The sequence below is a fragment of the Dioscorea cayenensis genome, unplaced genomic scaffold (assembly GCF_009730915.1).
Source record: "Dioscorea cayenensis subsp. rotundata cultivar TDr96_F1 unplaced genomic scaffold, TDr96_F1_v2_PseudoChromosome.rev07_lg8_w22 25.fasta BLBR01001489.1, whole genome shotgun sequence".
NCBI classification, from domain to species: Eukaryota; Viridiplantae; Streptophyta; class Magnoliopsida; order Dioscoreales; family Dioscoreaceae; genus Dioscorea; species Dioscorea cayenensis.
Genome location: NW_024087880.1, coordinates 3,878 through 16,336, shown reverse-complemented (window position 1 = coordinate 16,336; position 12,459 = coordinate 3,878). Strand labels below are relative to the sequence as shown.

At 31.6% G+C, this 12,459-nt stretch overlaps 1 protein-coding gene across 1 annotated transcript; it reads right to left on the bottom strand.

Annotated features, from left to right (window-relative positions):
- Positions 1 to 249: 249 nt before the first annotated feature.
- LOC120256532 ((3S,6E)-nerolidol synthase 2, chloroplastic/mitochondrial-like) lies at positions 250 to 4,452 on the bottom strand. Its single transcript, XM_039264207.1, is given in 9 exon segments — positions 250 to 359; positions 362 to 407; positions 876 to 1,124; positions 1,228 to 1,285; positions 1,707 to 1,922; positions 2,143 to 2,348; positions 2,908 to 3,068; positions 3,196 to 3,466; positions 4,273 to 4,452. Coding segments are annotated over 9 exon segments (1,497 nt in total).
- Positions 4,453 to 12,459: the final 8,007 nt, after the last annotated feature.

The window sequence follows — 12,459 nt, the reverse complement described above, 5'->3', positions numbered from 1 at the left end:
TATATATATATATTCAAATTTATATTTTTGTCAATTAACTCACGTTACATATTGAAGATGTAACACCTACAACCATGTTAGTTAATTAATCTTTTTAATATTTCGTAGAGTAAAAACCTTGATTTATCAGGGTGCACGATGAATAAGGAAAAATACAAAATCATCAGCATTGGGAGATGATGGTTATCAATCGTAAGAGTACATAACTCTAACCATCCTTGCAAGATTGAGGTTGCATTAATTATGGGTTTAGAAATGAGCTTGAGTGAAGCTTTCTTTGTTAAGTGCATCCCATGTTCTGGAGATCATCAACATCACATGTTCCTGAGCTTCTTTTGCAGTGCAATCTTGATGTTCTTCATGTGTAACTCCAGGTATGATCCATCAAACCCTTTTTGATTTTCATCCTGCCATCCATAAATAAACCAACTCAATTCAAAAATTTCATCTTCAATGTTTGATGACTCAATAAAATAATATGATTTCAAATAAGTCAAATATCGGTAATTGAATGTACATAGAAAAACGAAAAATATATCTCGAGTCAAAACATTAGAATGAAATATTTAATTAATATAAGTGCTATTTTAGTTAGAAGCAAATTGAACATATTATTTAAATCTGATTTAAATTAAAATTGTGGTTAATAGAATTGAAAATCAAATCTATATAATCAAATACATGTTAAATTAACCAAGTGAGACTATTACTTACTTTTAATAAAATTATGTAGAATAAAAATTGAGAATAAAATGAGGTGCGAATGAATTGAAATCCTACGTTACTGTATATGAAAATAAATGGAAGAAAAAAAAAAGTTAATAAAACAAAAACTGTGAAGAGGAAAAAAATAATGAATGAATTAATAATAACACCTTGGCACTGCCTAAATCATCCCAAAGGCGCAGAATAGTTCCTGATTTAGAAACAAAGCTTGGATCATTCTCTATATGTTGTATGTTCTCCAATGTTAAGCCTTGTCCCATTAGAAAAAATAAGTGCACTATTACAATGAAAACTCCTGAACTAGTCGCTGCATTTCTCAAGTATTCATCCTTGTTTGGTACTTGTTTTGATGCAAACCATTTTGCTTCCTGAAGGAAAGCATTGCACAATTTTCCCCACTAAAATCAAATAGAAAAACAAAATGTTATTAATAAATTAACATCAGTCAATAACTTATGAATAAAAATTAAATAAAATGATAAGAATAATCGATATGCATACTGATTTGCTTTTACAGGTAGTTAATCGGGTTCCATCCATATTCCTTTTAGAGTTATTTCTGCAATCTCATTAGTAACATTGTATACGTGCATTAAAAGCAAACCTTCATATAATTTGAAGGTTATCGATGACGGAAAATATCCCACCCTACAAATAAATAAATAAATTTATGTATATATCAACCATTAAAAGATTTTTATTAAAAATAAATATTTAGAATTTTTCTTTATATATATATATATATATATATATATATATATATATATATATATATATATATAGTGTGATATTATTGATTCCATATAATTATTTAGCATCATTTAATTTAAAACATAAAATGAGAAATAAGTATATGTAAATTTTAAATATTTAACATTTCATATATAACTATAATGAAAGCAAAAAGTCTATAAATCGATTTATCGTTATATATATATATATATATATATATATATATATATATATATATATATGCTTACTTGTTGATGGCTTGAGTGAAAACAGAGAGTTCATCTAGGGTTCCATAGACATCAAAAATATCATCTATTATGTAGATGAAGGCAATTGCTTTTGTGAGCTCAATTCTACACTTTGAATGATGTGGCTGAGGAACCATTGTCAAAGGCCCCATATACCATTTCAATGGTTGGTCCCTCACAAAGCTCAACTCTTGAGCCAACCCTATCTTCTTCCACCAACCACAATAAAAAAATCAATAATCAAGATGAAATTATTTAGGTCCTATATATCTAGCATTATGTTTAATTATTATCATTATTAATCTAAGAGCATTAAAGTAATTTTTACACTTTTACACTACTATTAATGCATGTGATCTATAAAACTCTTTCTGCACAATAACTGCAAAAAGCAAAACATGAAACAAAGCAAATGAATTAATTATCTTAGGATTGCATCAAGCTTCTTTGATGCAAGAGTTGAACAATATTGAACTCATACTTAGCTAATTCAAACAGTACCACATCTTTGCATCCGTTTTCATGATCATCTTGGTGCATGCTAATATATCTTCTAGCTTTGTATCTTTGTATGCTCATATGATAAGGGTGCTCTAATGTTTCCTTCACTTGATTTGCAGACTTGTTATCCAACCAGTCAATGTTGTGAAATGTAGGACTGGATATAGCAGTACCGCAGTAAAATAAATGCTAATAACGCTAAAAATAAAAGCGACACAAAAGATATTACGTGAAAACCCCTAAACAATTGCAGTGAAAACCACTGGGCAAAGGATAAGAAATTCACTAAGTTTGTAAAAATTTCTGTGTTTCACAAACTCTCTCAATAATAAGCGAGAAAACCAAGATCCTCTCTTATACTCAGAGAATAGATCAACTCTCAAACCATTTTCTCTACACTCCCTCACCCTTCTTCTCTCTCTCTAACTTCCTCACCTCACTCGCTGTTGTCTTAACAAACGTCATGTGCTTATATACTCTTCACCAAACAAACCAAAGGCCAGGATCATTTCGATCCAAGGCCATAATGACGGTGTAGGTAGGCACCTACCCCCAAATAATAAAAATATTCCCCCACTAACCTCTTCACCCTACTACCAAGCTCATGCACAAAGAAGGAGAAACGACATCCTCGCTCTTCCACGTTGATGAAGAACATAATTGGCATGGGCCAATTGGTATGGGCCAATCAACAGTCAATAGAATCCCAAAGATGCTTGCTTGAAAACTCCTTGCCTTTTCTTAGTATATCTTCTCCAATGTTTAAATGTGAAGCTTCATACAAGCTCATCAAACCTTTTATATCCTTACTTAAAGCTAGTTTAAACTCTCCATTCTTATCAATGAACTTCTTGAGCATCTCTACAAATTAATACATATTTTTAAAGTTAAATAAAATTTAATGGAGTTGATATAGAATAGAAGAAGAAGAAGAAGAAGAAGAAGAAGAAGAAGAAGAAGAAGAAGAAGAAGAAGAAGAAGGACTTACTTGGAGATACACTATGACCATGCTCTCTGAATAATCTAAAGAAAAGAGAGGATTCAAACAAGTTATGACCATGATGTGTTTGATGAGCAAAGTTGTCATAAATGGATGACAAAGTTGAGCCAATTTCCTCCTTGAAAAGATGATCAAGTCCCATATGTTGAAGTGTGTCTATTAACACCATGGATTGCAATGGAGTCTTATTGTCTTCTTTGGAGAATAACATGTCTCTCACCATTGATATGTTCTTTGAATGATTCATTTGTAAATCATTCTACACATGACCAAACAAAACATTAAAAGAATAGAAGATAAAATATCTATCACTTGAGTACCTTACCAGGCATACATGAGAGACATTTTCAACCACTTGTTTATGAAGTGATTTCTGTCTGATATCAAAAACTCACGGACGAAATTATGGAGCCCACTCATAGTTCGAATCTTTACATTCTCCAAATGCATTTAGTTATGTAAATAAAAAATATATATATATTTTTTGACATCAACTATTGCCACTGTCGTAATCACCGAGCAATAAAAAATATATATATAATTCCCTCTAAATAAATGGATAAAACATAAATAATGTGTAGTGTCTTGTATAGATATATATATATATTATAAAAAAAAATTATTTGGATTGATTTGGTCTTATAAATATTTTTGGGAGATATGAAAAATGCCATGAAATTCGTTACTAATTTTAAAAAAAAAGTACTCATTAGTTAATTCGGAGCCTAATAAACAGTAAATGAAGCCTGCTTGTAATTTTAAAAAAGAGTACTTATTAATCAATATGTAGCCCAATGAAGAGTCAATGAAGCCTCTGCTAATTTAAAAAGAAAAAGTTTATTGTTAGCTATTGCTTTAAAAAAAAAAAAGGTTTATTTTGTTTTATATTATTTTATGCAATGCAAGTAGTGCATATATTATAATATTTAACTACAAATTTAACCATATAACTTATCAAGAAAAAAAAAAAGTTAAGAAACATTTACAGAAAAACTTAAAAAAAAAAAAATGCAAAAATGCATGCATTTGAAGGCAGAGAAAATGACCATGATTAAACTAATATACCTTGAAAAAGCTCTCCTTTGCATTGGAGAGAAGAGGATAGTGACCATGAGAACTGGTCGCTTGTTTGGGTTTTTGTGAACTTGTGCATGATCTAATGGTAGTTGATGGGTTGATGATGATGTCTGGAAGTTGAGGAGAAGCAAAAGAAGAGAATGAAGGGAGAAATGAAGCCTTAGACATCATGGACATCATGTGTGTAACATATATGATTATTTATCAAAACTAGGGAAAGAACAATTAATAAATGTGAGTTCAAATGAATCTATTGGCTTGTATTTATAGGGAGTTTTGAGAGAACTCTATAGACAAGGAACAAAGATAGATACGCGAGAAACGATTGTAGTGCTTTGATCAAAGTGATATTCTTCAAGATAGGAAAATAATTGAGAGAAAATTCTAATTATGCAGATATGAGTTGGAAATTAACACACAAAAAAAGAAAACAATCGTGGTGCACGAAAGCGAAAATATTTTCAAAGAGAAAGACTTTTCAACAAATATCAATGCTAGACCTGACCGCGGTTCGGTTCAAACCGTAGAACCAAACCGGAATCGTCACTATTAGAACCGAACCAGAACCGTAAAAAAAGCGTTTTGCCCAAACCTAATCTGAACCGAACTTTAAGGCTCCTGCTATGCTTCTATGAGTTGAAAAAACTCAACCGAACCGAACCGCTGATTCTGGTTCTATTTTATTTTTTTAAACAAAAAATATATATAATATCATTTTTTTATATATTTTAATTAATTGGAATTAAATTATTTAGAACCGAACCGTAACTCGAATCGTATTGGAACCGAACCGAGAACCGAACCTTACGATTATGGTTCGGCCCTGCTCTATAGTTTATAAAACCGAACCCCATGCGTTTTGAACCGAAACCGAACCGAATCGAACCGCTGGGTCGTCTCAATCAACGCCGATATAGTTTAAAAATAGCTTTTTGAAAGACCCGTAAAAGAAATTTTGATGTACGGTCAACCATCGATAATTTTAAACGAGTACGACACCAAAGCTGTAAAAGAGGAAGCTACGGGCTTAACCGCTCTGCTAGAGACTGCTCCTCAAGCATCGCTCATATAATCGCTTATCGTGATTCTTATATTATTTTTGTATAGTATATACATCAGACATCCGAGCTCCAGCCTGCTCAAGATCTGCTTATATTCATAAAAAAACGGTGTTTGTCGCCTATTATTCAAAAAAAAAAATTGATGTATGAAAAAGACATCTTGGATAAAATTTTATATTGCACCACTCTGTCAAATTTTTATTTTTATAAATGTGATAAATGCACTTATAAATGCAGTTATATTATTTTTGTATTGTATATATACTATACATCCGAGCTCCAGTTCGGTACTGTTTATATTAATAAAAAAAGGGTATTTGTCGCCTATTATTCAAAAAAAAAATTGATGTATGAAAAAGATATCTTAGATAAAATTTTATATTGCACCACTCTGTCAATTTTTTATTTTTATAAATGTGATAAATGCAGTTATTTAAAGGATAAGCAAGTAAGTGCATTAATTAGGATGATTTACCCTATCTTGATATTTGGGGAATTCAAACTTAAGACCCTCAAATATTAGGCATGTGAGAAACTGTTAGGTTGTACTCGGTTCTCCACTCCCATTTTTTTTCTTGATTAAAAGTGAAATTTTAATTTTATAATTTTTGCATATTTCTTAGAAGACAAAAATTTATGCCGGCAAAAAAAACAGTAGAGATTTAACATATTAAAAAAGAAAAAAAAAATCTATAAACAGGTACTTTGGCCGTTGTTGACTAACCATATAAAATGAATCATATTAAAATCCATATGTTTTCTTAAAAAGATAAGAAGAAAAAGTTTGACAAAAATCTCAGATTTAAAGATGATCGAGTTTTTTTAAAAAAAAAAATTTTTGACATGAAGTGACTGCATGCCATGATAATTGCTCTATTATTTTCATTTAATTTTAAAAATGAAACTCACTCACGGATGAGTTTTATGGATCAATAATCAATTTTCCTCTTCTATACCTTTAAAAGCTCATATTAAAAAAATATATATATATCATAGAAATTTTAATCTAGCAATCAATGATTTTTTAATTTATTGATAATAATTTTTTTATATAAAAAACTTATATTATAAAAAAAATAAATATATGAAAATATTAACTTTATTTGTGCGGACTATCATAACATATGGCTTGTTTATATTTGATAAAAAATAATAATAATAACTTAAAAATAAAAAAGTTATATCTAATTGTTTTTTGTTTTTTTTTTGTGATTTTATTACATTAGTTACAAAAATTAAAAACCACTAAATATATGATGGGTTTATATCAAGGTCATCTCTAATGGATGACTCAAATCTCAAAATTTGGGGTCAAATTTAAGTGTGGGTTAAGTGTGGGTTAACCACACCTAAATTTGACCCCAAATTTGGGGTTTGGAATAGGATGACACCAAATTTTGGGACACACTATTGTAATCCCAAATTTGGGGTCCCACAAAAATATTAATTTTTTAATTTTTTTATTTTTTTTATTTTTTATAATTATTATAATTAAAATTATAAAATTAATAATCATTAATATAATTATAACTAATCATTATATATCTACAACATTAATTTATATGTAATTAATTACTTAATTAATAACAAAAATTATTAATTAAATTAATTTTCATGTTATTAAAATTGTAATAAATAAGAGTTGAACGGAGCCCACCTTCAAGAAATGTGAGAAAATTCAACTCAAATTAAAGTAAATAAAATTAAAAAATAAAATTATTTACAGGTCTTTGCAATTTTTTCACAGAAAATCCTTTAGCAATATTCTGATATACCTTTTGGTCCCTATTTTTCAATAAATTTATTTTCAAGCTCTCACCTTGACCAAACCCATTAATTTTTGTTGAAAATTCCACAAATGCCTTCACATGAGAGAATCTTTCACAAGGACAACGTAGGTTCTTTTTTCAGAATTTAATACTGTTTTATAATAATTGGATAGACAAGTCACTTTATTAGAAAGTAAAGAAGAATTAAGAATAAAAAAATTGGAGGATTGTTCGCATTTTGGTAGAGTTTATTTTGGGGGCTTATGGGGCTTTCTTTATTTTAAATATTATTTTTTTTAATTAATTACCAAAATAGATAGTTTTATAATTATTTACCAAAATATGTATTTTTTATTTTTTAATATTAACTTTCATTTTTTCAAAATCATGTTGGGTTCTACTAGTTTTTTAAATTAAAAAATAATTTTACACGGAAGCTTTTTTATAATTTTATAAAAAAAATTTAAGTAGTTTTATTTTCATTTTTTCTTCTTTATTTCTACTTTCACTAATTCGTAAATAATGTTTATAAACTTGAAATAATTTTTAATATATACCATAAAAAATTTCAAGCAATGTCAAATGAGAGATACTTAAACCCCTATAATAGTTCAAGTCTATGTGCTGATCTTACAACCTTTAGAATACCCAAAATTCACTATAATTCGTAATGAGATTGACATAAAGGAAGACGGTCAGCCAAAGTGTTGTAGTTTATGTCGAAATAAAAGTCACAATCGTTAAAATTTGTCTAAATGCATCTAGCCCAAGTCGTATGTCGTAATATAATCTAAATATTGTACTTGTTGAATCATTTTATAATATATGTAATTGTTTTCATCCATTCAAAATATCAATTGAATTTGTTTTAGTTGTGGGAGTAATTTTTACGTGTTAAGCTTTTTTTTTAATATTTAATATTTTGTTATTATGGAAAAATATTTAAATTATTTAAATTATTAATAATTTGTTAGAATTAGTGGAAGTAGAAATATGAGAGTAGAAGTGAAAACAAACTAGTTATAAAGAAATTTTATGAAATTATATGGGATTTAATTTAAAAATACATGAAATTCCCAAAAAAAAACCCCTCTAAGTTTGCAATATACACAAACACAACCCCTAAATTTGTGTATCCCTAAAAATCCTTTCTTTTTAAAAAACAATGTTTTCCAAACCCCCAAAGCATGTAATGGTGGTTAACAAAATTATTTTTGAATTTTCTAGACGAAATTGCCCCTTGAATGGGAAGTCGTGGCAATGCGACGTGGTTTGACCATAATGCCCACTGCAATCATTTTTCCGGATTGAGAGGAAGTGGAGGGTTTTTCTTTTAGGGTAATTCCAAGAGATAACTATTACTAGCGTCGTTTACGTTTTTTTTTTCTCTCTTCGCCTTTTCAGTTTTTCTCTTTCCAAAGTTGTTTGTGCCTAGACATCCTCTGTAGAGCTGGAATTTCCCTTTCCACCAGTGTCTCGAAGGAGAAGTCCCGCTCAACTATTTGGCATGTCATCAGTTTGCAATCTAAGGTATTGAGCCGAGGTGGCCGTCATTGAAGAAGTTGTGATTATGGTTTTATTTATAAAACTATTCTGTTATAAAGAGAGATTTTTCGGTTTGTTTTATGGTTCTATTTTTATTGGATAATATTAAAGTTTGCAGGGAGATTTATCGACTAGGGTTTTGTTTTGTTTTTCATTTTCTTCTATGTACAAAATTGAAAGAGATTTTTCAATTGTTATTTTGTGAAATGTGTATAATGTATATTTCCCCTTTAATTTGATATGGTTGCAATTTTAGAAATGAGATTTGCGTTTAAAAAATGAGGTTTAGTTTAAAAAAATGATGTTTCTATTTAAGAATTGTGGTTTCTGTTTAAGAAAAGAGGTATTTGTTTAAAAAGTGATGTTTCCGTTTAATAATTGAGGTATCTGTTAAAAAACTTATCTTTTCTTTTAAGATGTTTTGAATACTGCTTAATGTATTTTTATTATCGCAGGTTTGTGATTATGGCGGTAAACCTAGTTAATGGGCGATGCTACTTGACACCGGTAGTGAAGACTGTGGGTGAATTAAAAGTTCACATGAGTGGACGACACTAGGAGGTCATCCAAGAGAGGGCCCTTTCATGATTCTCTTCTTGCAAAAGTACGATGACCGCACCAATAAATTTAGGATCAGAACAAGCCTGCTGAGTTTCAGGCCTGAAGATGTGGCTCTCATTCTTGGTCTGTGATGTGATGGAGACGCAGTCGTATTTCAGAAGAAGAAAATACACTCAGCTTTTGAACAAAGTTATTAATTGAAAACCTACGAGAGACAAAGAGACTCCATCAAGAGAACACTTGAGCTACTTGTTCGGCAGAGGGGAAAAGAAGAAAATTTTGTCAAACTCCTAATGGTGTACCTAATGGGTGCAATCCTCTTCCCAAATACCTCATGCTTGGTTCCGAATTGGACCGCTGATTATGTCGATGATCTGCCTGATATGGGAAGATACATATGGGAGCAAGCGATGTACAAGTGCCTTATGGAGGATGTTCCACAAATGGCTGTTCAAGTGCAAGCAAGGTGCACTGGGAAGAAGACCAACACGGGGTACCTTACAGTTTTATGAGCTGACTGGCACTGGAAAGAATGTATGTTTTGGCCCCAAGGATGCTGTGTTACGGTGAAAATAGTTATCGGAAGCAAGCGTCGATAGAAACCATGTTGTCATCTCTCGAAGGAAAGGGGGTAATAAATCATGAACAATGTGTTACAACTGTCTGGAATACTGTTATCGTTTAATAATAGTAGTTTCTAACTAATTTTTGTCGTTATCTTTTAACAATAGTAGTTTCTGTTTAAAAATATGCTTTAGTGTTTAAATTAGTGTTTTGTTGTTTAAATATATGGGATATCGTTTAAAAATATGAGTTAAATGTTTAAAAATATTTGTTATTGTTTAAATTTAATAATTTTACTGAGATTGCGTTGTTTACATATGTTAGTTTTTTGAGCTGGTCGCAGTGACTGCGGATGAAGAAATCTTTGTTAGGGCCACTCGCCGGAGGGATGCTATTGCTCCCGAACCACTGGCTCGAAGGCAAGATGAGAGGCCAACCTCTTCAAAGGGCACTCAACGTCGTTCCCCTACTTCCAGCCCAACCGCACACATATTCCTCAGCGCTGGAGAAACCCTCTACCCCCTCCTCCCTTCCCCCAACGTTAACACATTATTTCTGTTTAATAATCAACGTTTATGTTTACATTGAAAACATTGTGGTTTCTGTTTAAATATCATTGTTTCTATTTAACTTTCAGTGTTCTCGTTTAATAATCACTTTTTATGTTTAAATATAATTGTTTCTAGTTAAATATCAATGTATCTATTTAACATAATCGCTTTATTGTTAAGATAATGCTTATATGTTTAAGATAAGATATTCCGTTTACCTTCCTCAAAATGTTTAAGTAAAATGTTTAAGAGACAAAGACTCTATTTTAAAGATCAAAGATTGACACGTAAATAAGATTTTTGCTGTTTAAATTTGTGTTTATTTACAATGTCTACTCAGTGACAGTTTCATTGGAAGATCTACAATTGTGACCTGATGCGTGGCAGTGGCTGCAATGTAACTCGCGGACCTCGGGCGCTTGCGACTCGATCCTCTTCTGTTTAGGACGCCTAGGTTGCCTTCTCATGAGGCGGACGCAAATGCAGTTCTCAATTGTCATCCGTAGGCTTGTCATGGTCTGGTATAGGGAAAATAGCTTCCTTATACGCTAATTTGTAATTGTTGACAGTGAAGTAATTACCGCTAATAAATTGATGAATGTTGGTATCTGTCTGCATAATTGCAGTGCAAGCATATTTGCACGGGATATCATAAACTTGCCACATGCGACATGAGTAAGTTTCCCATTTGTTCTCTTCCTTACAGCGGGAGCATAATATGCGCACGAGCATGAACCTGTATGATGTAGAACACGTATACTTAAATACTGTTAAGCTAAGACACTGAAATTTAATCAGTAACAAACATTTTTAAATAATAAGAAAAGACATTAAGCGATTACCTTTATAGTTAAACATAAACAACATTATTTAATAAAAAACAAACAAGTTTAAAGGATAAGAACCATTTTTAAATGTTAAATAAAATCAACATTCAGATACCGTATGGAGTAAATCATTTTCGTCACCGGTAAATGCCGAGATTCTTTGATCTATGCATTGAACGACTCTGCCACATTTGTATACATCTCGCCCCAATGTTCACCTTTGAACAGATTATTTGACCAATGCGACATATCTGATTTATGAATTAACCAATGATAGGCTTCAGGTGATGTGCCATGCAGTTCATTCACGGTATCATAGAATTCTTTAGATGTGGATGCCCACGTAATACGAAACTATATGGACCAGCACTCCTCTTTCAATGTCTTCCCAAGTCTAACATTGGCTTTCATAAAATTGGCCTCCAAGTATCGAAGGCAGTATGCATGTAACAAAAAAGGGAAGACCTTTGCAATGGCGTTAACAAGGCCCTTAGACCTGTCTGACACAAATGTAATTATCTCTTCATAATCTCCTTAATCGTATAAAACATCACCTAACTTCGAAATGAACCACGTCCAATTGGCATCGGTCTCGTTGTCGACAATACCGAAGGCGACGTGGAAAAAACCATTGTTTCCATCTTTGCCTATTGCACCCAATTGAGTACCCCGATACTTTCCAAGGAGGTGGGTACCATCGAGAAAAAACAGCGGCCTGCCAGCCCTCTTGAATCCCATGATACATGCACGGAAAGAACAATACCGTCTCTTTCCACAATCATAATGCTGCCAGGGTTTGTTTGAACCACCTTATCTGTATACCAAAACAACAAATTATAGCTGGAGATGTCACTGCCGTCGAGGATTACCAGAGCATACTCTTTAGCCAACCAAGCTTGCTTGTATGGAATGTGGACATCATGTTCCCGTAACATGCCTTCTGAATGTCGATGGCCTTGTACAAGAGATGGTCCTTAAGCTTTTGAATGACTCGTGCGCTTATCCATTTTTTGGACATTTTCGAATGGGTCACCGATCCAATTCAACCACCGCAAGTGTATGGCGGGTGCATTGTCTTAATTCTGAAAGTATTCTTATTATATTTCTTTCATGCATGAAGGTTCCATGGACAACCAGCGGCAGCGAATTCTACAGTCACCCAGTGTTTTTCATTCTTTATAAATTTGAAGTCAAAATTCTGTTTGATTGCAAAATTTCGAAGTGAGTATCTGAAATGGTCAACGCTAGAAAACGTTGTCATACAGTTAGGGTCACCATGAGGTGGAACGGATATGCT